This window comes from Aphelocoma coerulescens, chromosome 28, assembly GCF_041296385.1.
Source record: "Aphelocoma coerulescens isolate FSJ_1873_10779 chromosome 28, UR_Acoe_1.0, whole genome shotgun sequence".
Classification (NCBI taxonomy): domain Eukaryota; kingdom Metazoa; phylum Chordata; class Aves; order Passeriformes; family Corvidae; genus Aphelocoma; species Aphelocoma coerulescens.
Genome location: NC_091041.1, coordinates 2380484 through 2407692, shown reverse-complemented (window position 1 = coordinate 2407692; position 27209 = coordinate 2380484). Strand labels below are relative to the sequence as shown.

General features: G+C 50.7%; 1 protein-coding gene across 2 annotated transcripts in view; it reads left to right on the top strand.

Moving 5' to 3' along the window:
* REXO1 (RNA exonuclease 1 homolog) overlaps window positions 1–27209 on the top strand; it is a 47526-nt gene that overhangs the window by 5087 nt on the left and 15230 nt on the right. The window contains exons 1-8 of one of the 2 annotated variants that reach the window (XM_068996994.1): window positions 1680–1823; window positions 9378–11140; window positions 17267–17368; window positions 19651–19852; window positions 20519–20682; window positions 22813–22950; window positions 24330–24453; window positions 25528–25641. In XM_068996994.1, coding sequence (XP_068853095.1) covers window positions 1781–1823; window positions 9378–11140; window positions 17267–17368; window positions 19651–19852; window positions 20519–20682; window positions 22813–22950; window positions 24330–24453; window positions 25528–25641 — 2650 coding nt within the window. In that variant the 5' untranslated portion in view covers window positions 1680–1780. Of the gene's footprint in view, window positions 1–1679; window positions 1824–9377; window positions 11141–17266; window positions 17369–19650; window positions 19853–20518; window positions 20683–22812; window positions 22951–24329; window positions 24454–25527; window positions 25642–27209 lie in introns of those variants that run through there. The other variant, XM_068996993.1, reaches the window with a different exon arrangement.

Here is a 27209-nt window from a genome sequence, read left to right as displayed (position 1 = left end):
CTGTCACTGGTGCAGGGACACACTTCACCTCTCCCTTCTTCTGCCCAAAAGCACACATAGGATGGCTGTGACCAGATGATCCCCCCGAGGCTGCTGGGCACTGCCCAGGCTCCCCAGGGAATGGTCCCGGCCCCGAGGCTGCCAGAGCTGCAGGAGCGTTTGGACAGCGCTCTCAGGGATGCCCAGGGTGGGGTTGTTGGGGTGTCTGGGCAGGGCCAGGGGCTGCACTGGATGATCCCTGAGGGTCCCTTCCAGCTCAGGACATTCTGTGGTTCTGTGATACTTGGTAAAACCTAAAGAGGCTCTTTAATTAAAACCCAGCTTTAATCACCCCACGTCCCCACAGGATCAGGGCCATTTCCAGGTTACTCACACAGGACTCTGCTGAGGGGCTGTGCCTGTTTGGTGGGAGCAGCCTCGGCACAGGCTGGGATTTAGAGCCTTGGTGTGACTCACATTGCAGGGCATGTTCACACCGTGCCTAAAAAGGATGAAAAAAAGGTCTTTCCCAGTGCATTTTCCTTCCTGGAATGGATGTTGTGCAAGATCATCTCAGCAAAGAGATTTAATTACTGTATTTGCTACATCAGAAGTGGAAACCCATGAGGTGTTTTCAGTATCATTTCTCTGAGAGAGCAAAGCAGGTGTTCAGTGTTGGGTGCTCCAGTCCGTGAACTGGGAGGGGGCATCAATTCTGCTTTTTCCCCCCACATTTGTGTTTAGGACAGTAATTACCAAAAAGCCACCAGTGGATTTTATTTTTAACCAAGTTTTGAAATGAAGAGTGAAAAATCAATTGATGTTGAGGTCGGATGTATCTTCTCAGCAGTTTGGGATTTGTGGTGATTTCCCTGCGCTGTCGGTTGGGGCAGTTTCCTGGGGGTGGGCAGTGCAGGTGCCCTTTGTGCCGGGATTTCAGTGTGGGCTCACAGGACACTTCCCATTTTTGATCTTTCTGTGACTGTGGGGAGATTCCGCCCCGAGTCCGAGTCTCCCCACGTGGATCAATTCCAGATGTGTGAAAAGCCGGAGGCGGGAGCAGATCTCCATCAGGCCAGCAGGATTTGGGGTTTGGCACAGCTGGAGTTGTGCCAGTGCTGGTGAGTACCCGGCTCCCCTCCACCCGCCCAGGAGCCCTTTGTCTGCGCTCCTGGGACCTCCCTCTCCCCTCTGGGATATCTTCCCTGACGTTTGAACACTTGCTCTGATTTATGTTTTTAATCTCTAGCCAAGCCCCGCCGCGCTAGTGGGAAGCACGACTCACTAATCCCGGGCTTCCCGGAGCGTGTTCCCTGTGCTGGGCGAGGCGGAGGCGCTGGGCTGGCTCACGTGGGCTTGGGCAGGCACCGACAGGCAGGGCCAGGCTGTGTCCCAGCCCTGCCACCTCCTCCCCTGCCGGCTGGAGAGCTGGGGGGGGTGTTGGGGTCGGGCTGGGGGCACAGCACGACCAGGGGATGGATGTTTGGGGAACCACCGCACACACCAACGTGTGGAGCTCAAACCAAGCCAAAAGCAGCTGCAGTTGGCGAGTGGGGAGAGGAGGAGGAGGAGGAGGTCAGGAACTCCTCCAAGGTGAGGGGAGCAGCGCTAGGAGAGAGGAAGGGGGTCGGGAAGCCCCTGCAGACACTCCAAGCCCGACCGAGCTGGGAGCACACGGGGGTGAAGGCGGGACTCGGGCGGGTCCTGCCCCAGTTCCCACGAAGTGCTGTGTCAGCAGCCGGGCACCGCGTGCTGCCTGCAGCCCCTGCCGGGGTGTCTCAGCAGCACCGGGAGCTCCAGCATGAACAAGTATCTGCAGTGTTTATTGACCCCGGGCAGCTCAGGTAACTCTTCGGGAAGTTTTTGGCTTCCTGCGGGGTGAGGTCGTGGTTTGGGGGGGGGGGGGTGCGGCTGGGAAGGAGCAGCTGGAGAGAAGCGACTTCTCCAGGGAGGCTTCTCACCATTCATTTCCCAGGAGACCTGAGTCCTTGGGCATCTGCCTGTGGAACATGTGGAGTGTGCAAAAAAGCTCAGCTTGGCTTTGGAGGGTTTTCATTTCCCTGGGGATTTTGGATTTTTATTGAAGTGAGGGTTGTGCTGGGGGTGTTGGGTTCTGTGGTTAGAAGTGGCCAAGGAGCTGCAGGTGTCTGAGTCCTAAAGGAGCTGCAGAGTTTTAATTCCAGCTTTTGAATTGTTTGAAGTCAGATAGGTTTTAAAAACAGCTTAAGTTTTGCTTTTAGCCTTTCATACATCGCAGCTGAAGTGTTTTAATGTAATACAGCTTGAAAGGTGCTTTTCTTTAGCTTTTGACTTCGTTTTCCAAGTGTCCAGTTGTGACTGAGTTGAATTAGTTGGGTTTTGGTTGTTTTTTTTTTTTCTTTTTTCTTGTCTTAAGTGGGAATTTTTCACCCACACTAGTTAAAGAAATGAGACAGGTGTGGAGAAGATAACTTATCTTGAGCACACTAGAAAAAGGCTGGAAAATTAAAGGACAGGTGGGTGTTGCTGCTTGTGACTGTGCTGGTTGAGGTAGGTTTTCAAGGTGGAGTTAAATAGAGAGAAAAGAAGACACCAGAATATTTGAAATATTTTAATTTTTTTTTTTCTTTGAAAAGAAGACTTGCTCTGCTAATTACATTTTGGAGTAGATCCTTAGTTTTATCCAACAATATCCACAAAACACGTGGAAGTGTTTTCTGGTCTTTTTCTCAGAAACAGAAAAAACCAGATCTCTGTTAAGTTTGTTGGGTTTTTTTTCCCCCAAGCAGAATTTCAACTTTTCTTGTATTTTGAGGAGTAACTTCAGAGCTAAACTGAGAGGGGGAATGGAAAGATCTCCAAAGAACCCAAACATTGAATATCCAGATTTTCAAACGGTGAGACTCCTTCCAGCCTGTGCATGACAGGCCATGGGGTCAGGGTGTATTTTGGGTGCCAGTCTTTGCCTGTCCTGGCCAATCCACCAATTGGGATTCTCACATCCTTTCCTAAGTTATGGGAGAAATGTGCCAATGGTGTGATTTCCTCTTAGGAAAATGTGTCACAGACCTTGATGCTCTTTGCTGTTTTCTGCCAGCGTGGGTGGGACTGTCAGTGATTCTGGGGATAGAGGGATGGGAACGAGGGGTTTGTGTGGGCCAGGTCATCGTGTCCTGGCTTTGCATCCCTGGATTTAACTGGTGTTGCTGTGGGAGGCAGTGACGGTCCCAGGTGTCTTTGGGGGCTCTCTGTGAAGCCACCAGGAGGGTGAAGCTACCCCGTTCAGTGGCTTGAGGACCTTTCAGATCCTTGTTTTGCTGCACCAGAAATAAAACTGCTCAAAACTGTGTTTTCTTGAATAAACTGAGGAGGTCGGTGCTGCATCCCGGGGCGTTTCTGTCTGAGCTGCTTTGTGGGATGTGCTCTCATGAGTTTCCTACTGAGTGAATTGTTCCCTGATAACACTTCCAGCTTGGGAAGGGCACTCTGGAGCTGCTCCTGCTGGAATGAACCCACGTGGGCAGGCCCCTGTCTCAGGAGAGCAGGACTTCGGACAAAGACCTGGAGGGACAGGACCCAGGGAATGGCTTCCCAGTGCCAGAGGGCAGGGCTGGATGGGATCTTGGGAATCAGGAATTGTTCCCTGGGAGGGTGGGCAGGCCCTGGCGCAGGGTGCCCAGAGCAGCTGGGGCTGCCCCTGGATCCCTGGCAGTGTCCAAGGCCAGGCTGGACATTGGGGCTTGGAGCAGCCTGGGACAGTGGAAGGGGTCCAGGAACAAGATGGGCTTTGAGGTCCTTTCCAACCCAACCCATTCCATGATTTCTCCCTGGCCACTGCCTGCCCTCAGTCTGGGATGGCTGAGCTGAGGAAACGGCTCAGAGTACAATGCAGAGGTGGTGTCTGGCTGCTCTGCTCCCTCGGTGTGACCCCCTCCCTGTGCTGTGTCACCCTTGGGGTTCAGCCCACGGGGACAGGTGGCCCCATTGGCCACAACACCTGGAGAAACCAGCGCTGCCCAGGCTGGGTCCCAGCAGGGCTAAAAATACCTTGGAGTGAGAGATGACTGTTCAGGGTTTTTTTCAGCCTTGCTAATATCAGACTTTCTTTTCTCATTTTTGCATCCATTTTTCCACTGAAGAAATGACTGTGGAGGTTCATGGTGTACTTTGAGGCTGTGGCATGAAATAGCTCCCCTGGAGGAGCAAATCCAAGGAGTGGGGTGCACAGGATTCTTCTGCCTCCAATACCTCTCAAACCTTGCTTCCTGATGTTCCTTGACCAGGACAAGGTTATCTCTGCTTTTAACACTTCATTTTATAATTAAATTTACTTGTCAAAAACACAAAAAAGGAGCAAAACAAATCCTTGGACTAGGGTTGAGTTTAAAGTTGAAGAAACATTCCTCTTAGCTCCCCTTCCCTGCCCTCCTAACCCATTTCCTCTGGGTGATTATTTGAAATGTACTATTTTAAATCTCAGTGTTAATTATTTCCAAGCGGTTGCATATTCTTGTTAAATTAATTGTTGGAAATTTGCTTCGGGTCCCGGCAAATGAGCTCTGTGCCAAAACCTGCCATTTCTTGTGTGCTCTTTAATTCTGAAGAGCAGCAGAACTCAGGCTGCTGGTAAAGCCTCTCTGAAACATTTTGTTCTTGAGGAACCGCTGTCTCTTCTGTGAAGTGTTAAATGAAAAGCTCAGAATGATTTTCCAGCGGTGATAATTTTCCTGCAATCACAGAGGTTGTCCCTTTGCTGAGTGCTGGCACTGTAAACACAGCGAGCTCTTAAACCAACAGAGCTGTTCCGATGACGTGAAATAAAAACGCCTTTATTTTTTCCTTTTCCGAAGAGTCTCCAAACAGTTTTCACCTTGCCCACCTCGCCATGAATGCACCTTTTGTTGCCAGCTGCAGGTGACCCAGGGGAATGGGTGACTTCAGCAGCAGCAGGGCTTGAAAATCCAAAAGAGCTGTGAGATCAAGTCCAACAGTTGGCCCAGCCACCGTGGTCACCACTAAACCACATCCCCAGGTGTCACATGCCCACGATTTTTGAACACTTGCAGGGATGGTGACTCCACCACTGCCTGTGCCAGTGCCTGACAGCCCTTTCTGGGAAGAAATTTTCCCAATATCCAGCCCAAACCTCCCCTGGCCCAGCCTGAGGCCGTTCCCTCTCCTCCTGTCCCTGTTCCCTGGGAGCAGAGCCCGACCCCCCCGGCTGCCCCCTCCTGTCAGGGACTTGTGCAGAGCCACAAGGTCCCCCCTGAGCCTCCTTTGCTCCAGGCTGAGCCCCTTTCCCAGCTCCCTCAGCCACTCCTGGTGCTCCAGCCCCTTCCCCAGCTCCAGCCCCCCTCAGTGTCTTTCTTGTGGGTTCACTACAAGAAAGGTTCAGTGTCTTTTGACCTGTGCTGGTCCCTCTGCAGCTTGGCCAGCAAAGCCTTTCATTTTGAATTCCTAATTGCTGTAAATTTGGAAGTTTTTAATTTTTGCTGCCTTTTTGTCTGGCAGCAGCTGAGCAGCTCTGTTGGATCTGGAAGAAGCAGTTGTCATCCAGTTGCTCAGAGCAGCTGTGGCTGCTGCATCCCTGGAAGTGTCCAAGGCTGGATGGGTCTTAGAACCCCCTGGGATAGTGGAAGGTGTCCCTGCCCGTGGCAGGGGTGGGACTGGAGGAGCTTTAAGGTCCCTCCCAACCCAAACCATCCTGGGATTCTGTTCCCTGCATGCATTCAAGAGCTGGACTCCTTTTCCAAAACCTGCAGGTTTGCATTGGCCAGCACCTGTCACACATTTGGACTTTTCTGTATTTAAAGCATCTCAGGTACGTGCTGTGGTAGGGCTGGACAAAAAAAAGGAAAGACTTTTCTCTGGAATGATTCACTGTAAATTAAGTTTTACCTTCACCCAGGCGACCTTGTCCTCCCACTCTTCTTTAATGTCAGCTTTGTTTACTGCCCTTGCCTGTTGCCCAAACTAGAAGGACCAGTGAGGAGTCTCTGGCTCAGGGAAGCTTTGTAATAATCCAGCTCCGCCTTGGAACGGAGGCCTCGTGTCCCACAACCAACGTGACATTAATCAGGAAAAAAACCCATCAGCCTGGTTTTTTTTTTAGGCAGAATCTTGTTTTATGCTTCCATGTTTTCTGTGCTGCAATGGCTGATTTAAGCACAGCTCAGTTGGGTGTGTTCTAAAGCAGGTCTGGGTTAAGTAAAATGTTCACTGAGGTTCTGTGTAAAATATTAATAACTTGTTTTCTATAATATTGATGGTAACCTCACCTTTTGTGTCTCCGGAGGGTTATTTCATATGTCTGAGGTACATTAAATTTATTAAAATAGTTTGTACTTTAAAAAGTGTTTAGTTCACAATCCTGCAAGGAGTTGGCATCTCGAGTCTCATTATCTCGTGATTCCTGAGGGACAGAGCAGACTCTGCTTTCCATCCCTCCAAAAAGAGTTATTTCACTCTGAGTGCCTCAGGAACTGCAGCCATTGGTACATCAGAGCAGCAACCCCAGTGTGGCTCCTCCTGTACTCCCTGAGTAGCCAGGTTAGTGAAAGGAAGAAGAATAAAGGAAAAAGTGAAGCAGATTCCTTTGAGTGTCACATCCCAGTGGTAGGAAGATCCTTCCCTTTCCTGGTTCCTGGGAGTGTAGTTTGGCAGCTGAAAAGCTGCTCTGATTTCAAGTAGCAGGTTGAAGATCTCTGATTTGGAGACTTGTGTGTTTATGCCTCATCATTTATATATGTATATATATTTGTGTGTGTGTTTTCATCTAAATAAACCCCCTCCTGCTGTGTTTCTGCTGCATTGTCTGCAGATGCCTTGTGGCCAGAGGGGATGGTGCTGATGGCCATCGTGGAGCCACTTACACAAGTCTTTCATGGCCAGGCAGCCTTTGATCAGCAGTGCTGGGGAATCCATCAGGCCTCCCCCACACTTCCACAAGAGCTCTTCCCTTGCCCTGCCTCAAAGCCTGGGGCTTGTCCTGAGGTTACAATGTGTGTTTTCATCTGGCCATTCCAGCCACAGAAAATGTGCCAGGAGTTTTATGCTAGAGATGAACAGCAGAGACCCAGACACCAGATCCATGCTGGGGTTGCCCTCTGCTTTCCCTGATCCTGGTACAGTTAAAATAGTTTGGTTTTCTGCATGGACAAGATGGCTTTTGTTTGGTTAGGGTTTGTTGCTTTATTTTGGCAAGTCTCTAGATCCAGACTCTGGGTTCTCTGTTTGCAGACCATCTCATATTTAGCCCTGCATGAAATATTTGTGCCAAATTTTAGGTCTCAATTCGGATGTAGAGAGTAGTAGCTGACTCCTCCAGGCTTCAGTGCACTGGTCCTTTCTGCCAGTGTGGAGCTGATGTTTCACACCGTGGTCAGAGATGAGTGGTGGGCATGGAGGGCTGTCTGCTCCTTACCACTTCTTAGGCTGATCTTACCCCTAATCATTCTGATAAGCTGTACATATCCTTGCCTTGATGCTGCTGCTGTTTGCATATGGCTTTGTTCGTGTTTTTTCCTTGTTGCCTGCTTTTCTTCAAGGTTTCTAACCAGGAATTGGCCTGTGCAGTGCCCACTGCCCTGGTTTGTCACCTGCTCCCTCCCTCTGTCCCTGGCTGTGCTGGCTGTCCAAGGGAGGAGCACACCCTGGGTTTGGAAATGCTCTTTGTGTCATCATTGCAGCTCTCTGCAATAGCTGGAGGGGAGCTGCTTATAGAAATAGCACCTTGTTCCTCTTCCCCCATGTTTCTGGCTCTGAACAGGGCTCAGACAGGCCTGTGGAAGGTGGTGACAGCACACTGCCATTGCCCAGAGTCCCCGTTCAATCAGGAGCTAATTGGTTTGGAAAAAAACTTCACAAACCCAGAGGGATAAAAAGCATTTTCTGAAACCGCTGCCTTTATTTTAACCCAGCCTCTTTCATTCTGCTTCCTTGGGGGCCAGTTCTGCCAACTGCTAGACAGGTCCTTTTCCTGTTGCCAAAGGAAGCTGGGCATTCATGCTTCCTCTCTAAAAAACCCCAAACCTACCCCTGCCCCCCCTCCAAAAAACCCCAAGCCCCTCAGTCTTATGAGAATGGTAGAAGCAGCTCTTTTAACACTGTTTATTTCTGACTGTTACAAGAAATTCTCTCATCCCTCTTAGACCTGGGAGGTTTTTTATTTTCTGTCTTCTATCTCTTTGCTTATTGTTTGGGTCTTCTGCATACCCACGTTGGAGAGCCAGTTTTAGTACTGTCCTTGTAGCAGAGAGCAAAAAGTTCCTCTGGAATGTCAGCATCCAGAGATGCTGTGATAAAAGAAGGGCTGAAAGCAGTTCAGAGTCAAAAAGCAGCTGTTAATGTTCCCGTAGCTTCTGTGGGTTTGCTAAATGCCGCTGTCTTTGTTGGATCCTGGAATGGTGTGGGTTGGGAGGGACTTTAAAAATCATCTCATTCCACCCCTGCCATGGGCAAGGACACCTTCCACTGTCCCAGGCTGCTCCAAGCCCCAGTGTCCAGCCTGGCCTTGGGCACTGCCAGGGATCCAGGGGCAGCCCCAGCTGCTCTGGGCACCCTGTGCCAGGGCCTGCCCACCCTCCCAGGGAACAATTCCTGATTCCCAATCTCCCATCCAGCCCTGCCCTCTGGCACTGGGAAGCCATTCCCTGTGTCCTGTCCCTCCATGCCTTGTCCCCAGTCCCTCTGCAGCTCTCCTGGAGCCCCTTTAGGCCCTGCAAGGGGCTCTGAGCTCTCCCTGGAGCCTTCTCCTTTCCAGGCTGGATGTGGAAGAGAGGCCACTGAAGGGACTTTTCTGAAAAGGGAAATGTTTTGGGTGTTCAGTGTTCTTGTCCTGGTGGTTGCTCTGAGTGGCTGAGTTGTGTTGCCTGTTGTAATTTTTCCTTCCCAGCAGCTCTCAGTTTGTCAGTCCAGATCAGACTGGTTTTCCTGCAGCTGCCATGAGAAACACTGAGCCTTGAGGAATATTGGAGGCTCTTGGTGGGCTTTAGGTGTTGGCACTGAGAAGTGAGAATCTAATCCACAGTTTCTTGCAGGAATCCTCTTTCCTCCTTGGTGGCTTCCTTGAATTAAGCAGATAATTCTGTGCACAATCAGCTCCCCTTGGGCCTAATACAGTGATTATTCTTTGGTGCCCTGAAGAATATTTAATTTATAGAGCTTTTCCATGAGTATTAAAAGCACTTTGTTAGCAGATCTTTAGTCCTGGGAGTAGTTTGTACAATCTGGTCTCGTCTAGGCCAGAGAACATCACTGGTGGCTTTTGGTATCCAACATTTATTTATTCTGTGGTGCAAGACTGTGGCTTTTGGTTGTGTCATTCAGTGTTGGGGTTTGATCAGAGCAGACCTTGAAAAGACCTCTTTTAAATTTTACTTGAATTGCTGGCAGTAAATGATTTTCTTTCCTCTTTCCAGAGCGAGGCTATGATCCCTACAACCCAGAGCTTCCCAGGCCCTCTCTGGAGGCGGAGGATGGCACTCTGGCTGACATTACAGATGTCACACCCGGAATTCTGGAGCTGGAGCTGGTCAACAAGGCCATTGAGGCGGTGAAGAACGAAGTGGAGAGGGAGCAGAAGAAGTACGAGGAGCTGCTGGAAACTACGAAGGAGTTGGGTGCTTCAGAGGGCTCCTCACTCATTTCAAACTCACCTGTGTCGGCTGCTGGGCCTCAGAATGATTCCTTTGCCTCCTTGGAGTATAATCCAGGGAGCTACAACTTCAGTAATAACTCAGACTACAACCCCACTCCTCTGGCTGCTGCTGGCCGGTCCAGTAAATACACTCTGGATTCCTCCCGCTCCAAAGGGAGCTCACTGGAATATGTCCCCAAGGCTGTAGTGCAGAATAAAAAATACAGCAGCACTGTCACTAACAATAAATACGTGATTGATGACTCCAAGCCCTCCACAGACTTGGAATACGACCCCCTTTCCAATTATTCTGCCAGGCTGTTGGGCAAAGCCACAACCAAGGGGTCCAAAAGGGAAAGGGCCTCTGATTATGAGGAGTCTTATTCTCCATCAAGGAAGAAGCTCTGTGAAGATCCCGACGATGACGAGGTGTTGGCCAAGTTCTCCTCCTCTGAAGATGAGGCTGAGGTGGAATATAAAACAGCTTCTGGTAGTTCACCCTCAAAAGGTGGTTCTGAGGGGGAGTCAAACAACTCGAGTGAGTCCAGCAAAGAGCAGAGCACCAAAGTGGATGGCTCTGCTTCCCAGGAGAGCAAAGAAGCAGCAGAGCACAGGGAGGACCTTCCAAATTCACAGAAAAACCTTGCCAAGAACTCATCAGACAAGAACTCAAAAGCAGTGAAGTTGTGTTCTGGTAAGAACAACAAGGAAATTGAAAATAAAAACAAAGACTCCAAAGACAAAACAAAAAGGAAGAAAACAGATGTTAGTAAAACACCAGGCCTCAGTGAGGCTGGGAAGAAGGAGAAAAATAAAAATACAGACAAAGACAAAGTGCTCAAGAAAGAAGAAAAATTAAAAATCAAGAATGAAGAGAAAAACTGCAAAGACAAAAGTGTCAAAGTGAAAACAGATGGGAACTTGAAGAAACCTGAAAAACCGAAGTCAGAAAAGGTGGATGGGTGTAAGAAAGAAAAATCCAAGTCCACCACCAGCAGTTCAGGGAAAAGCAAGAGCGAAGGTGTTACCAAGGGCACAGAGAAAGTGGGGAGCAGCAAGAAGGACTCGCAGAGCAAAGCAGCTGATGTGAAAAATGGCAAGGAAAGCTCTGGTCGTAAAAACAAAGAGAAAGGGACCAAGACTTCCCTGGAGCAAAAGAAAGACAAGGTCAGTTCTGCTGGAAAAGGAGACCCGAAGAAGGGTCGGAAGCAGCGGAGTTTGAGTCACGTGGACCTGTTTGGAGATGAGAGTGGAGATGACGATGACAAAGGCCGGCCCTTGTCCTCCTCGTTACTTGATGTGAGCTCAGACTCGGATGGGGCCGACTCTGGCTCAGCCTCTGAGAGTGACAAGGACAGGACAAAGAAAGTGAAGCGCTCCAAGTTGTCCAAGTCATCATCATCTTCCTCAACATCTGATGACATTGATTATTCCATCCTTGAGAAAGATGTGGACTTCGAGTCAGATCCCATGGAAGAGTGTCTGAGGATCTTTAATGAATCTAAAGATGTGAAAACTGAAGACAAGGGAAGGCTGGGGAAACAGGTAATGCTGGGTTGGGCTGGTTGTGTGTGTGCTCTCCCCTCCAAAGGTGGAAGGATTCTGGTTCGGTTTAGTGGTGTTGCTTATCTCAAGCAGCTGAAGAGGGAGATTCCTTGTGTTGGGAGAATCTCATCCTTGTCATGACTGAGTGCTTGGAAGTGTTTGCACCTGAATTTACCTGCTGGGTTGAAAGCTGCTGTGAAATGTGAGGGTTCAGTTCCCTTTTGTGTGGAAGGCTTTTGGCTTTCAGAGTTATCAGTTACTGCTGTCTGGCCTGAGAGCCTTGGGAGTGTGGATTGCTTGGCAACCTTGGGAGCAAAGGCTGCAGGGAGTGAGTTTTGGGGGTTTCAAAGCCAATCTGAGATTGCCAGTCTGGGCACTGCCTTCTTGTTGTAGCAGGATTTAAGGAACATAGGGACGGGTAGAACCTGGACAGAGTGTTGGTGCAAGTAAGTCCAATATTTGTCACCAGACACTTTGTCCCCAAATTCCTCTTTCCTATTCTAAATGCATGCTGCAGGTAGTTCCTGAGGATCTCTGGATAGCTTGTGGGTGGTGCAAGCAAGAAATGGAGGGTAGAATTTCTTCCAGTGGTACCAGGGGCTTCAGACTAAGGAGAGGTGAAAAGACAGTATTTACATAAAAAGAGTTTTGGCAGTGACTGGCTGGTCCCTGGATGGGAACCTCTTGGTTTTGAAGATTAGAACAGAATGGAGAACTCATGACAAGAAGGACATTGAGGGTCTGGAGCGTGTCCAGAGAAGGGAACAGAGCTGGGGAAGGGTCTGGAGCCCCAGGAGTGGCTGAGGGAGCTGGAAAGGGGCTCAGCCTGGAGCAAAGGAGGCTCAGGGGGGACCTTGTGGCTCTGCACAAGTCCCTGACAGGAGGGGGCAGCTGGGGGGGTCGGGCTCTGCTGGCAGGGAACAGGGACAGGAGGAGAGGGAACGGCCTCAGGCTGGGCCAGGGGAGGTTTGGGCTGGATATTGGGAAAATTTCTTCCCAGAAGGGGTTGTCAGGCACTGCAAGGGGCTGCCCAGGGCAGTGGTGGAGTCACCACCCCTGGAAGTGTTCAAAAAACAAGTGGATGTGGCACTTGGGACAGAGGTTAGTGGTGACCATGGTGGTGGTGCTGGTTGATGGTTGGACTTGATCTTAAAGGTCTTTTCCAGCCTTAACAATTCCATGTTTCTACATGTAAAAGGTTAGAAAGCAGCTTCTGGCAGTGATCCTCCCACAGCATCTGAAGCAGGGAAGTAGGAGCAGACAAAACTCATCCATCATCTTCTGACATCCCAGTTTCACTGGGCAGCAAGACAAGCCATCCAGCTGGGAGCAGCTCCTGGGCTCAGGCAGGGGTGTGTGACTTGCTGTCAGACCCAGCACCCTCAGCATCCCTGCCTGGGATGATTTTGCTGTACCAGGTGTTCAGGGAATGGGATTGGGAAGAGCTTTACAGATGTAAAAGGTGACAAATTTGCCAACATTGAGAAAACATCCCAAACTTGTATCTGTGTTTTCTGTCTGACTGCAGTGCAGGGGTGCCAGGTGAGGCAGCTCTGTTACCTGGGAGGCTTCATAGAATCCTGGAATGGGATGGGTTGGGAGGGATCTCAAAGCCCATCCAGTGCCATGGGCAGGGACACCTCCCACTGTCCCAGGCTGCTCCCAGCCCCAGTGTCCAGCCTGGCCTTGGACACTGCCAGGGATCCAGGGGCAGCCCCAGCTGCTCTGGGCACCCTGTGCCAGGGCCTGCCCACCCTCCCAGGGAACAATTCCTTCCCAAGATCCCATCCAGCCCTGCCCTCTGGCACTGGGAAGCCATTCCCTGTGTCCTGTCCCTCCATGCCTTGTCCCCAGTCCCTCTGCAGCTCTCCTGGACACCGGAAGGGACTTAATGAAGGGAGGTGACGAAATCAGGTGCCTTCTGTGTGCTGGGGAAGAGGGGGTCCAGGGGAGGAGCCTGTTTATCCAAGGAATTACTGAGTGGCTTCAGCTGCAGCTACCCTGCATCCCAAAATAATGGAAGTACTGGGGCACCCTCAGGGCATCCAGTGTGTCCCAGTTTAGACCCCTTCACCCACAGAGAGCCTCCCTTAGGGATGATGGATGGATGGGAAGGAGGTGCAAGCGAGTGCAGAAGGAGCCACACAACCACCCTGTGGCAGTTTCTCCTGCTGGAATTGATTGTTGACTGACTCCAAAAAGCCCGGCAGGAATTGGTGCTGCTCTCCAGGCTTGTGGAGCTGGGTGGGTGCAGTGGCCCAAGCAAACCCTTGCACTCAGGACCATGGGTGTGAGGAGGGGGCGTGTGCTGCGTGTGGGGAGCAGAGCTCAGCTTTTGGAAAAGGAGCTGGGCTATTAAAGCTTTTTGCTGAACTCTCTGCTGCACTCACATCCCCAGTCTGGTCACAGGGAACTCTGTGTTGTTGACAATTAAAGACCTTTTTTACACTCACACAAAATGGGTGGAAGAAACTCTATATAAGGCTCAGTGTGATGGTTTTCTTCTCAGTTATTAAGCATTGCAGCTGTTCTTTCTTCAGGGTTTAGTTTAATTCCCAGCTAGGAAAGAACTCTTTATTTTTGGCCTTTTTTTTTTCTCCAAGCTGCCCAGTTTAAGTGAAAAATAGTTGAAGGGCACATAATCTATAGCAGGAATTACTAATCACTGAATTCAGAAAGTGCTGAACCAGGGGCTGCCACTCACAGCAAACAGTTAATTGTGGCCTGGAGTGACAAAGCTCAGCAGCCACGTGTGGCTCCTTTGCATCCCTGCACTGAGGTTTGGTTTCCTGCTCCTTTGGGAAGGAGGCTCAGTGCAGCACAGGGATCCTTCTTTGGGACATGGGTGTGGGTGAGTAGGCACCTGCTGGGTGGGATTGGTCATGGGGCATTTTTTTTGTTTATGGAATAATTTTCTAGATGAGCCCCTGTTGTGGTTAGACACTGGCCAAACACCAGGCACCCATGAAAGTCACTCACTCATCCTGCCCTGCTACAGCTGTGCAGAGGAGAGAAAAAAATTAAATGAAGGGTTCATGAGTTGAGATAAAGACGGGGAGGAAACACTCCAAGGGCAAAACAGGCTCAACTTAGAGGTACAAAGCGAGTTTGTTACTAACAAAATCAGAGGAGGATAATGAGAAGTAAAATAAGCCCTTAAAACACCTTTCCTCCCCCAAGCCCTCCCTCCTTCCCACCGACAGTGCAGGCAGACAGGGGCTGGGGGGTTTGGGTCAGTTTGTCACCCAAGATTTTCTTCTGCTGCTCAGGGAGAGGAGCCCTTCCCCTGTGAGGCCGTGGGGTCCCTCCCACAGGAGACAGTTCTCTGTGAACTTCCCTGGCGTGGGTCCACTCAGGAGCAGCAGCCACAGTGTCCCTGCTGCAGCGTGAGCCCCTCCCACGGGCACACAGCCCCCCAAAACTGCTGCACCGGGGGTCTGTCTTCTACAGGGTGCAGTGCTCCGAGGCCAGGCTGCTCCAGCCTGGAACAGGGCCCTCTCTGCACCGGCTCTGCCCCTGGATCACAGCCTCCTGCAGGCATCCACCCGCTCCGGCACGGGCACCTCCCCAGGGGCTGCGGGTGGATCTCTGCATCCCCCGTGGATCCCCAGGGCTGCGGGTGGATCTCTGCATCCCCCAGGGATCCCCAGGGGCTGCGGGTGGATCTCTGCATCCCCCGTGGATCCCCAGGGCTGCGGGTGGATCTCTGCATCCCCCGGGGATCCCCAGGGCTGTGGGTGGATCTCTGCATCCCCCGTGGATCCTCAGGGGCTGCGAGTGGATCTCTGCATCCCCCAGGGATCCCCAGGGGCTGCGGGTGGATCTCTGCATCCCCCGTGGATCCCCAGGGGCTGCGGGTGGATCTCTGCATCCCCCTGGATCCCCAGGGCTGCGGGTGGATCTCTGCATCCCCCTGGATCCCCAGGGCTGCGGGTGGATCTCTGCATCCCCCGTGGATCCCCAGGGGCTGTGGGTGGATCTCTGCATCCCCCGTGGATCCCCAGGGCTGCGGGTGGATCTCTGCATCCCCCGTGGATCCCCAGGGGCTGCGGGTGGATCTCTGCATCCCCCGTGGATCCTCAGGGGCTGTGAGTGGATCTCTGCATCCCCCGTGGATCCCCAGGGCTGCGGGTGGATCTCTGCATCCCCCTGGATCCCCAGGGCTGCGGGTGGATCTCTGCATCCCCCGGGGATCCCCAGGGGCTGCGGGTGGATCTCTGCATCCCCCGTGGATCCCCAGGGGCTGCGGGTGGATCTCTGCATCCCCCAGGGATCCCCAGGGCTGCGGGTGGATCTCTGCATCCCCCGTGGATCCTCAGGGGCTGCGGGTGGATCTCTGCATCCCCCGTGGATCCCCAGGGCTGCGGGTGGATCTCTGCATCCCCCAGGGATCCCCAGGGGCTGCGGGTGGATCTCTGCATCCCCCAGGGATCCCCAGGGGCTGCGGGTGGATCTCTGCGTCCCCCAGGGATCCCCAGGGGCTGCGGGTGGATCTCTGCGTCCCCCAGGGATCCCCATGGGCACAGCTGCTTCCCCATGGTCCTCACCATGGCCTGCAGAGGAATCTCGGCTCCAGTGCCTGGAGCACCTCCTGCCCCTCCTTCTCCACTGCCCTTGGTGTCTCCCTGTTGTTTCCCTCACATGTTCTCATCTCCTCCTCTTCTCTAGCTGGAATTCAAATTACCCCCACTTTGTTTTGATTGTCTTCTTTCTTCTCTGTTATCACAGAGGCGTTACCAGCCTCTCTCATTGGCCCAGCCTTGGCCAGTGCCATGTCCATCTTCAGAGCCATCAGGGATTGGCTCTGCTGGACATGGTGGAAGCTTCCAGCAGCTTCTCACAGAAGCCACCTCCGTGCTACCAAACACCAGCCTGTGCAAAACCAACACAGCCCCGTGTTGTTTGGCCTCAGTAATGTGTAGGGAGGATGGGATGGAGCTCAGGGAAAGGTTCTTCCCCCCGAGGCTGCTGGGCACTGCCCAGGCTCCCCAGGGAATGGTCCCGGCCCCGAGGCTGCCAGAGCTGCAGGAGCGTTTGGACAGCGCTCTCAGGGATGCCCAGGGTGGGGTTGTTGGGGTGTCTGTGCAGGGCCAGAGGCTGCACTGATGATCCCTGAGGGTCCCTTCCAGCTCAGGATATTCCAGGATCTGTGATTCCAGGAAGCTGCGTGTGGGCAGTGCGGTGCTTTTCCACCTGGGAGAATTGCACTGTGAGAGAGTTTATTAGGGATGTAACTGAATTAACAGGCTCTGGAGTTCCCAGGGAGCCAAGTGATTCAGGGTGCAGTGCTCATCCAGAGTGTCCCTGTGGTGATGAACGCAGGCTTATCTCAAGTGGTGCCTGAACTAAATCCCTAAATCCAGCCTTGGGCTCTGTTGCTGAATTTCAGAGATTGTCAGGCTCATCTCAGAGTTTTGCCAGGAGTTGTTTTGAAAAACTGAAAACAAGATTGTCTGGAGAGCAGCTGGAGTTCTGAAAAAATAAACTTGTGAAGTGTGTTTTGTATCAATTAACAACTGAGTCGAATTTCAAGCAGATTTCCAAGTTCTCCCTGTCCAGGAGCAGGTCTGAGGTGTCAGCTCGGAGCAGCTTTGGCTGGAGAGGTGCTTCTGCCTCCTGCTGAGTTTCTGGATGTGACCTGGGCTGTGTCACCAGAGTCTTCCTACAGTGACAGCTGTGGATTAACCTGCAGAGAAACGTTTCCCTAAATGTGGGGTGGGGGCACTGTGGTTTGGTGTTGAGCAGGTGTCAGCACCTGCCTGGGGCAGAAATGAGTCAGTTCCCAACTTCTTAAAAAATCCAAAGCACCCCAAACCCCCTGGACTGTAAGAATGCCATGAGAGGTGAGGTGTGTGAGTGGCTGGCAGGGGGGGGCTGCTCAAGGCTCCTGTGGCAGGTAAGGCTGATCCTGCCCCATGCCAGCTCATGGAGCTGCTGCTGGGGTGGGAACGTCCTGCTGCTGTTCCTTGGTGGCTCCTGGGGTCACAGCAAGGTTCTTGTCAGTGGCCCAGCAGCTGGCCATGTGTTCTCACCTGCCCCCTGCAAGGTTAACCCAAAAGGAGACTTTCCACATCTCCCTCTTGTGAGGGATCTTCAAGTCTGTTCTCCTGTTCTTTTGTTTTCCAGCTATCCAAAGAGGAAGCAAATGAAGAAAAGACAGAAGATAATTTAACTACCTTGTTTCCTGGCCAAAAAAGAAGGATCTCTCATCTTGTCAAACAAGGAAATGTAAGTGCAGATTTAGAAGCAGATGTTTAGATTGGTCCAAGTGAGGATTTTCTGTCCTGACCCTGGAAAAGGCTGCACTCCCAGGGCCAGGCAGCAGCGTGGGAGTTGTTTGTGCTGGAATTAGTCTGTGGCAGTTTTATTTCCTCTCTTTCTAGTTTCTCAAAAAGCTCCCATGTTTAGGATCCAGTAAAAGTGGCAGCAAAACTCTAATAAACTTTCCTAAAACCAAGGGTAGGCTGGGAAGAGTGAATGGATTCTGCTCTTTGGGATAACCCTTTGGGATAGGTTGGGATGTTCGTTTTTCTCCAGTATAGCTTCATTCAGTGATTTCAATAAAAATCAACTGGACACAAGGTCACTCTGCATCTGCTGGTGTTTTTCTGTGCCTTGTGATCTCAAAGATACTGCAGGAATTTGGTCAGATGTTTAAAACCATTACCTGACATCTGTTCTGAATCAGCCAAGATCTCAGCAGTATTTGTTTGGATACTCTTCTTTCCCAGTTGGGAAAATACAGAGGAGAAGAATTAAAACAAAAAAAAAACAAGGAAGACATTCTGATTTTTTTATTCCTTTCTCCCTGGGATTTTAATTCATGTTTTCTCTGAGGCTTTAATGTGTTTCCCTCCAGGTGCTGAGCACAGATTAGTTTTATGTTGCAGCAGGATAAGAGTGGAGGCTTGTGCACTAATTTGAGCTGGGTAGTCCAAATTAATTGTTCTGCCTTTCCTCTCTGCCTAGGAGAGGTTTTTTTGCCTTTAATAATTTGAAGCTCTGGGGTCAATACAATGGGTTTTATTTAACTGCATATCTCCAGCCAGTTCATGTGGTTTGATAAGGGCCCTTTCTTCCAAAGTGAAGAGATAAGAGACTGAAGCAAATGGCTTGGAAATTCATTAACTCAAATATTTATTGTAAAGAGGCACCTTTTAGACATGTGCAGATCTTTAAATATATTTTCTTAATGTGACAGCTGATCCCAAAATGCTTTCCAAAGACAGGAGCCCCAGCACAGCCTTTGCTTGGGCAAACAGAGCTGATCTGGTGTGCTCAGCTGCCAGGGCAGCTCCAGGACCTGCATTCCCTGGAGTATGTCAGCTCAGAGCAGCTCCCAGCTCTGCCCAGGAGGTGCTGTAACACCTGAACTGCCACTTTTCACCTCAGAATTGAGGCCTGTGCTTTGCTGTGTCCCTCCAAGTGGAATATTTGCTCAAGTCTTGCTCATGATTTATAGCTCAAGGACTGAGCAAGAGAAGGGGAGGGAGCCGAGTTCGGGGTTGGTTGCCAGGGGAAATGGGGGGGCCAAAGGAATTGCAGGTGAGGCAGAAAATGAGTGGCCTGTCCTGCTTGGAAGTCTGTAATTAGAACTTAATGTCTGACTGCACTCAGTTTGGTATCCAGAAGCATCAGAGGCCGGGAATGCAGGAGGTGCCAGCTTGCCCCCAGGTGTTACACTGAGATTTCAGGAGGGAAGGCCTGTTCCTCACATTTCAAAGGCTGTTAAGTAGAGTGAAGTTTGTACTACTGCTGCTTGTCTTGCACTTCTGCTGCTAGGAAACTTCTCTCTTTGCTGACATCATTTCTGGCACTTTTCCTGCAAACCTAAATGTGGCCATCAAAGGAAACGCGTGTGGACCCTGTGCTGTAACGGCCGAGGCACTGAGGTGCCTCCAGAAGTGGGCAAGGACAGAGCCTGTTTGAAATGGAGAGCTCAGTTTATGTAATGCTCTCATCCCATAAATACATATCTGTGAGGCTTTTAAGCAGTTCCAGGGCTGCAGAGAGGTGGGAGCTGCTGTGGTGCAGAGGTGGATGCAGGGGTCTTCAGGGAGAGAGCAGTGGGGCTCAGCATCCTGAGGCACAGGGAAGTGCAGAATTGTTGTTGCTTTTCCACTGCAGCAGAAAGCAAAGTAGGCAGCACAGGGCTGTGTTTGTGTTCTAGGGCAAGGCTGAGAGTGTTGATAGAGCCCAGGACTGGGCTGGGCACAGCCACGGGGAACATCACGCCTCTAAAAGCAGTTCATTAATACCACCTGCCAATTGAGGAATGTGCCAGTGAGCTGGGAGGCCTTCCCAGAGCGTGAATCATGAATGCCACGTTTGTCAAAGGATGACTCTTAATTACTTTGTTCTGGAAGACAGTTGGGATCTTCTCCTCTCCAAACCCTGTACTTGCTAACGGAGGGGTTGAGGAGAAGAGACCTTTCCTGGGGTGAGTGGAAGGCAGAGGGTGTGGATGGAGCAGGGGAGCTGCTGGCCCTAAACGCTGTTTGTCTGTGCAGGCAGAGGCCCCGAGCAAGCCAGTAGTGCGGCCGTACCGTCCCCCCACGGCCCAGGAGGTGTGTTACCAGAGGATCCAGCTGGCTCAGCAGCAGGCAGCACAGCTGGCTGTGGCCGTTCAAAAGACCTCTCTCTGTTTGCCAGGAGAAAAGAGGAGGATTGCTCACGTGCCAAATGCAGCCCTCACCGCAGCAGCCAAGCAAAGTAAGCCAGCGGCGGGATTTGGGATCGCTGTCCTGTCCTCCCCCTGGTCAAAGGCACCACCGTGTGTTTACGTTTCTCCTGAGCAGATGTGAAACTGTCAGGGGATGTGTAGGACTTGCCATGACTTGAATCTTTGCTGGTAGTGTCCAGTGGGAAGGTCTTTCCCTGAGAAATTCCGCCCTGTTCTGAAAAGCAACAGGTCAGACGTGTGCAGCCTCATCTGTCTCACCCGGCCTCCCTCACTTCAGCCTTTCCTTTTTCTGTTTCTTCCTTGGATTGTGTTTGCTCTTCATTCCCTCTTCCATTTAAGCCTTTGGAGGTCGCAGGAGAGGAGGGAAGTGCTAATTAATGCTCATTGCTGTCCCTTTGTAGTGGAAGGACTCAGAGCTGACGTGTGGGGTGTCAGTGCCTTGCAGCTGACAGAGTTACCTCTTTAAACTCTGCTGACTCAGTTACCCCAAAACAAACCCAAATGAGACGTGTTTCCTGGCAGAAGATTTCTTCATCCTTGCCTGCAAGGTGGTAAAATTGCCCAATTTGTATCCCTTTGGAGACCTGGATTTGAGAAAATCACAGCTTGCAGCGCTGGCCTTTGATAGTGAGTTCATTCTGGCAGCCTGAAGCCCAGTGCAGGATTTGCAGCTGAGTGTTTTGTGTTCCCTGCAGGCCTCGGGAGCAGTAAGACGACTGTTGGTGGCAGGAGTGTCACACCTTCCAATGACTCTGAAGCCCCCACCCTTCCTCTGAAGCCTTGCACCTTGGCTGGGATGGCTTCCAAGACTACCAGCACCATCGTGCCCAAAAGGGTAGCACATGTTCCCTCCTTACAGGTAAGGGGAATTTGAATTCTTTCCTGTCATTCCCCAGGGAGGGTGGGATGTTTGATCCTGCTGTTCCAAACTTAGCACTCCCTGAAAGTGGTGTTTTGATTATGTTGATTAAGTGGGATTGTTTCTTCCTGTGGTTTTCCTAGATAGCATTGTATAAAAAATTAAACACTCGAGGGGTAGGAGCTTAAAAAGGTAGAAATACTTAAGTGCTGCTCTGATCTCTGTGGATATTGATCACTTGTCTCCAGTTTGAGCCTTCTTGTGCTGAGTGTCCTGGGTGTGTTTGGGTCAGGGGCTTGGAACCTCCCGTGCTCAGAAGCCAGGGATGGATTAATGGCCTTCCCGGGCTTTGTGGGCCACACTGAGGCAGGTGGTTATGAATAAAGTCCCTCTGTGACCTAGATAGTAAAGTGTGATCACTGAACTTCATGCTGCTGCTGGTGTTTAAAGAAAAGACTGTTTTTCCTTTGTTAGTTGTTTTTTGTTCTGTTTCTCTTTAGCCCCTGGGATCTCTGCCCAGCCTTTGGGTACCTTTGCTATGAGTTCCTTAGCAAAGTGACAGGACACAGGGAATGGGTTCCACTGCCAGAGGGCAGGGCTGGATGGGAGATTGGGCAGGAATTGTTCCCTGGGAGGGTGGGCAGGCCTGGCACAGGGTGCCCAGAGCAGCTGGGGCTGCCCCTGGATCCCTGGCAGTGCCCAAGGCCAGGCTGGACATTGGGGCTTGGAGCAGCCTGGGACAGTGGGAGGTGTCCCTGCCCATGGCACGAGTAGCATTGGATGAATTTTAAAGTTCCTTTCAACCCAAAACTCCATGATTCTGTAAGTTCCTCCTTTCCCCATGAGCACTGGGAGCCTGTTCCTTGCTGAGACAATTCAGAGTAGAATTCCTCACAGAGCAGCCTGGGGATGGCATAAGGAGCTGTTTGCTGGAGTGGATGGCAGAACGTGGTTCGTGCCAGGACTTGATTAAAGATCCCTTTATTGATGATGTCTGTGTCAAGATCTGTCATAACTTGCTCTGATTATTTCTAGAAGAGTGAAAAGTCTTTTTTTTTCCTTTCCCACCCAAACTGCCACCATAGTAACATAGAACTTGAAGCTGATTAAAAAGAAGAGAAATAACTGAAAGGATAAAATATGTAGCAGAGTTACAGAGGTGCTTAAGGCTATCACATTAGACTGAGAATTTATTTATTTAATGAAAAGGACCAAATCCCCTTGAACAGGGCATCCAAGTGAGAGTCTCCTGGGGAAAATGATCCCTTTCCCCACTGAGATAGGACCAGTTGCTCCCATTGGAACAAGCTGACATCTTCCCCAGAGCTGTTTCTATTCCAGATTGCAGCAGATGGTTTGGTTTATGGATATCTCTTGGGTGGGATGGAGAACAACTGACAAAACAATTGGGTGTTTTAGAGATGAGTGTACATTCTCCTCTCTGAAGAAGAGGCAAGTGCTGTGATTTGGGGAATAAACTGGTGGTAAATGGAAAACTGCAGTGGTGGCTCGTAGCTCAGTCCAACATGCAGGTTTTGAAGAACATACTGTTAAATTGAAGGGGGAAATCCTTTTAGGAGCATCACGATTTGCATTAAAAAAGAAAGAAAACCCCCAATGCAGTGAATTTGCAGGAATGCCCCAGGAAGTGGGATGGTTTAGGTGGCTGCCAGCCTGGCACGAGGAGCCTCCTGTTCCCTCTTCACAGCCAGAGAACCAAACCTGGCTTTGGTGCCCATAACTTGTGGTGTTGTGTGTTCATGGCTCCAGTTCAGCCTGTGGTGCTTGGTGCCATCCTAACCTTGGATGTCTTGCTGGAAATGTCAGCATTCCCTGCTCTGGAATGCCTGTGTGTGCAGGCAGTGCTGTGACTAATGCCACTGGAGCCCTTGGCTCCTGGCTGACTTCAGAATGAAACACACTTGTTTTCTAAAGGAGTCAAAGCACTGAAGGTGGTGAAGCCTCAAGTGGTATTTTTAGTACCAAAAGTGCTGCGTGTTAAGTTTGGCTTTGGGCAGATTTTCAGAAAGGAAGTCACCCCATGATTAATAACAGCAGGAAGTGGGAGAGCCTCAGAGCAACCTCCTAGAGCCTGACCAGCCTCTTTGTCTCTCTCTGTCTCACCTCCAGAGCACCACTTTACAGAGGCCTGTTATTCCCACAGAATTTGGTGCTAAAGTCCCAACCAACATTCGTCAGAGGTATCTCAATCTCTTCATTGATGAGTGCCTGAAATTCTGCTCCTCCTCCCAGGAAGCCTTCGACAAGGTCTGTACAGATCCCTGCTTCTCAGGAATAAAGTTTGCAGCAGGGAATGACATCCTCTGTTTGGCCAAGACCTTCTAAAATGGTAGCAAATCCAGAAAACTGGATTGGATTTATGCTTGCAGAAACTTGGGGGTGGGAACTAGATGATCTTTAAGGTCCCTTCCAAGCCAAACCATTCCCTGATTCCATGAAAACTCCTCTATCCACAAACAGTCCTGTTGAGGAAACTGGTATTAAATATTACCAGAATTATCATTCCAGTGGGGCCTTCCAGTAGGAAATCCCATCTTTCCCTTCATTTGGAAAGCTTGCCTGATCCCTTTAATAACCCTGGGAGAGGAATGCAGGGCAATGTGCATTATGGTCAAAGACCTTTTGCTCTGGTACAGCCAGGAACACCTCCTGGAATCAAAGGGTTGAGCACAGGGAAGTGTTTGGGATAGATGTGATTGGTTGGGAGTTGGTTCCTTGCTGCTTCTGAAGGCTTTTAAGGAGACTTCTAAGGAGCCTTCTAGCAGTAGGATTTCCAAAAGCAGAGTTGAGAAAGTAATGTATTTTATTGAGAAACCTCAGCCATTAGTGGGGTAAATGCAGGACATGGTGTGGTTCTTCCAAAACAAAGCAGACACCACGAGGATTTCTTTTGTGGGATTCCACCTTCCCAACTTCCTGTGACATCCGAGGAGTCACCATTTGCCAAACTTCCTTTTCTTACCAGTTAAGATCTTACACTGCACCAAAGTGGGGAAAGCAGCCTTCCCCAGGTAGTTCCAAGAACAAGAATCAAGAATTACTTGGTGAAAACATGGCCAGGTCAGATCTTCCTGGTAGCAAGAACAGCTCTGGAATGCTTAAGCCAAGGAGGCAGCAGACTTTATATTGGGGAAAAGAGAAGGGATGATATGACACCAAATTAAAATATGTTAAAGTTTGAAGAAAGTAATTTTTTGCTAATTAGGAAATTTTTATTAATCTCCTGGAGAAAGTTGCACATGGAAGTGCTTTTTCCAGCACTTTGTTTAAAATGAAATTACTTTTTTTCTCTTACTTACCTGAGCAAGACACCACACCAGTACATATTGGTGCCATGCTCCACTTTATTACTCAGTTCCTTGTCAGGCAATTTTTTGTTTGCTGTCCTACTTGGTGTCTGTATTTTGAGAGCCAAACATTTCTTTTCTCCAAACGCAGTGGAAGCTGTGTCTGTCCCATCCCTGGAGGTGTTCGAGGCCGGGTTGGGTGGGGTTTGGAGCAACCTGGGATAGTGGAAGGTGGAAAAAAAAAAAAAAGATCTTTGAGGTTCCTCCCAACTCCAACCATTCTGGGGTTCTATGAACAGTGGGAAGAGAGTGTGTGGTGATGACTTGTGCTGTTCCCAGGCCCTGGCAGAGGAGAAGGTGGCCTATGAGCGCAGCACCAGCCGCAACATCTACCTGAATGTGGCTGTGAACACCCTGAAGAAGCTCCGCAGCCTCGTGCCCAACTCCCCAGCCAGCACCAACAGTAGGTACCTTGTAGTTTAATAACTGGAGCCCTGCTGGGATTACAAACCACAGAGAGAAACTTGTTGAAAAGCCAGAACCCATTTCTCAGCAGCATTATGCTGAAAGGCAAACAGCTCCAGTTTAGCTTTTTATAGCCTGGCAAGCTTTAATGGGCCTTCAAGAGGCAGGTCCTGCAATGCTTTGTTGGCTCTCTCAGCCTAAATGGAGATAATGCCACACGGGTGGGGTTTTTTTTTTAGCACAAGTTCTTTCAAATGAAAAGCCCTGCTAATGGAGTAACTTTCACATGATGCCTTCAAAGTGATAGACTCGTCCATCACCACAGAAATCTGTTACACACATTAAGCTTCAAGAGAGAAATGAAGAGGGTTAAGACATTTCATTATTGGCTCTCGAGAGGGTACATTAAACAATCAATTTGTGCTGTTCTTGTGAATTTTTTTCCCCTGGTCTCTTCCCTTTTCTCCCCTCTGTCTTCATTACGTTCCTGGCCATTAGGCAGAGCAGCTGAACTTGGAGGCTGGCCTTTAGGAGAGGGCTGCCAGTTAATGATTAGTAAAAAGCCCCTCTCTGCCATTATGTGATGTGCTGAGCATATTCTAGAGTTCTGAAGCTCCATTCTGAAAGAAGTTGAAAGATCCTGCGTGGGAGGTTGGTCGGCAGAGCCCCAGAATCAAAGCTGCTCCCTGGGGGTGGCTGATGCCCCCACACAGCACATGAAGGGGTCAAGTTGTTTCTGTGCTGGCTCCTCTCTTGCCTTTGGTCATTTGGAGAGCTCACTGTGCAGAGTGAGCAGGGAGAGCCACAGGTTTCTAGCAGAGCTGTAAAAGTGTCCTTGCTGCCCTTAAAATTACTGTGGGCTGACAGTGTGAACTGAAAACCCTCTGTGGTGCTGGAATGGAAATGCTGGGCCAGCACGTGGCACAAAGAATCCATTTCTGGAGCAAAACAAGAGTCCAAGAGGATAAACACAGTCCTCCTCTTGCCCACGTGTAGTGTCCCAAACTAGGACTGAAGTCACCCACTGGGTACCTGATCTCTGTCCCCTTTTGCTGTTCCCTTGTCCTTGCAGAGACGAGTAACAAGAAGGTGGTGTCCCACGAAGCTGTGCTGGGCGGGAAGCTTGCTGCCAAGACAAGCTTTACTCTGAACCGCTCAGGGAGCCTGAGAGCCGAGGATCTGACAGGTCAGACCCTGCTCCTGCTGGGCTGTCACTTGTAAGGGCAGAGCTGAGGTGTAACACTGCCTGGGGGGAGCAGAATAGGGCTGGTGCATTCACCTCCAGTGCTGGGGGCACTCTGGGCACCAAGAGATCAGAAGGGTCCAAAGCTGTTGGAGAGTGTCCAAAGGAGGGACACGGAGCTGGGGAAGGGTCTGAGGAGCGGCTGAGGGCACTTGGCTCGTTCAGCTGGAGCAGAGGAGACTGAGGGGAGGCTCCTGGGGGCTGCAGCTCCTCCCGAGGGGAGGCGGAGGGGCAGGGGCTGAGCTCTGCTCTGGGACAGGGACAGGAGCCCAGGGAACGGCTGGAGCTGGGTCAGGGCTGGGCATGGAGCTCAGGGAAAGGTTCTTCCCCCCGAGGCTGCTGGGCACTGCCCAGGCTCCCCAGGGAATGGTCCCGGCCCCGAGGCTGCCAGAGCTGCAGGAGCGTTTGGACAGCGCTCTCAGGGATGCCCAGGGTGGGGTTGTTGGGGTGTCTGGGCAGGGCCAGGGGCTGCACTGATGATCCCTGAGGGTCCCTTCCAGGATTTTATGATCTGAAGTTCTGGGATTTCTCTGTTAGAAGTTATTACCTGGCTGCAGCACAGAGCTGCAGAGTCCCTTGGTGGATGGTGACACTCCTGACCAGTGTCCTCCTTCTCTCCTTGCTGGGGCTTGCGAGGTCACTGCTGCAGCCTGGCTGGCTTTGATGGAGCATCAATAACCATTCAGAGCGGCCTCTTTTGCTTTGGGCATTATTTTACTTTAACTTTCTTGCCCTGAAGCAGTTCTTTACAATGTGCCTGTCATATTAAAAGGCAAACTTAAAAATCTCCATCTCTGCAGGGTTCAGTTTCACTTTCACCAATGTCACAGTAAGGTCGTATCGTAGCCAAAGGGTTGTGCCACGAGCATTTTTCATGTGGGCTCAAATCAGTTATGGGTATTTTGGTTGCCAAGAGATGTAGGCAAATTGTGGAGGAGATCAGAGGAGAGACAGGGAGGCCACGGAGCAGAAGGAATTGACATTGAGAAAGCTTAAAAGGGCCAGTATAGCTCAGCTAAGCAACATCAAAGGGCACCCAGCAATATTGGAAGGGTTTAACGCAGCAGCCAAAGGAGATATTGAGCAGAGTGCAAGAAGTTATAATTATTCTGTGAAATGAAACGAGCAGCCTGAAATCAGTAGCAGGAAGAAACTTCTGATAATGAAATTTTCAGGGAGCTGTGGGTGGCCTTAGAGGGGTGTTTGAGGGCTGTGTTACCAATTATCAGCTGTAGCATTTAAACATTAGTATGGGAGAAGTCTCATTTACTGACAGGACCCAGGGAATGGCTTCCCAGTGCCAGAGGGCAGGGCTGGATGGGACACTGGGAAGGAATTGTTCCCTGGGAGGGTGGGCAGGCCCTGGCACAGGGTGCCCAGAGCAGCTGGGGCTGCCCCTGGATCCCTGGCAGTGCCCAAGGCCAGGCTGGACATTGGGGCTTGGAGCAACCTGGGACAGTGGGAGGTGTCCCTGCCCATGGCAGGGGTGGCACTGGATGATCTCCAAGGTC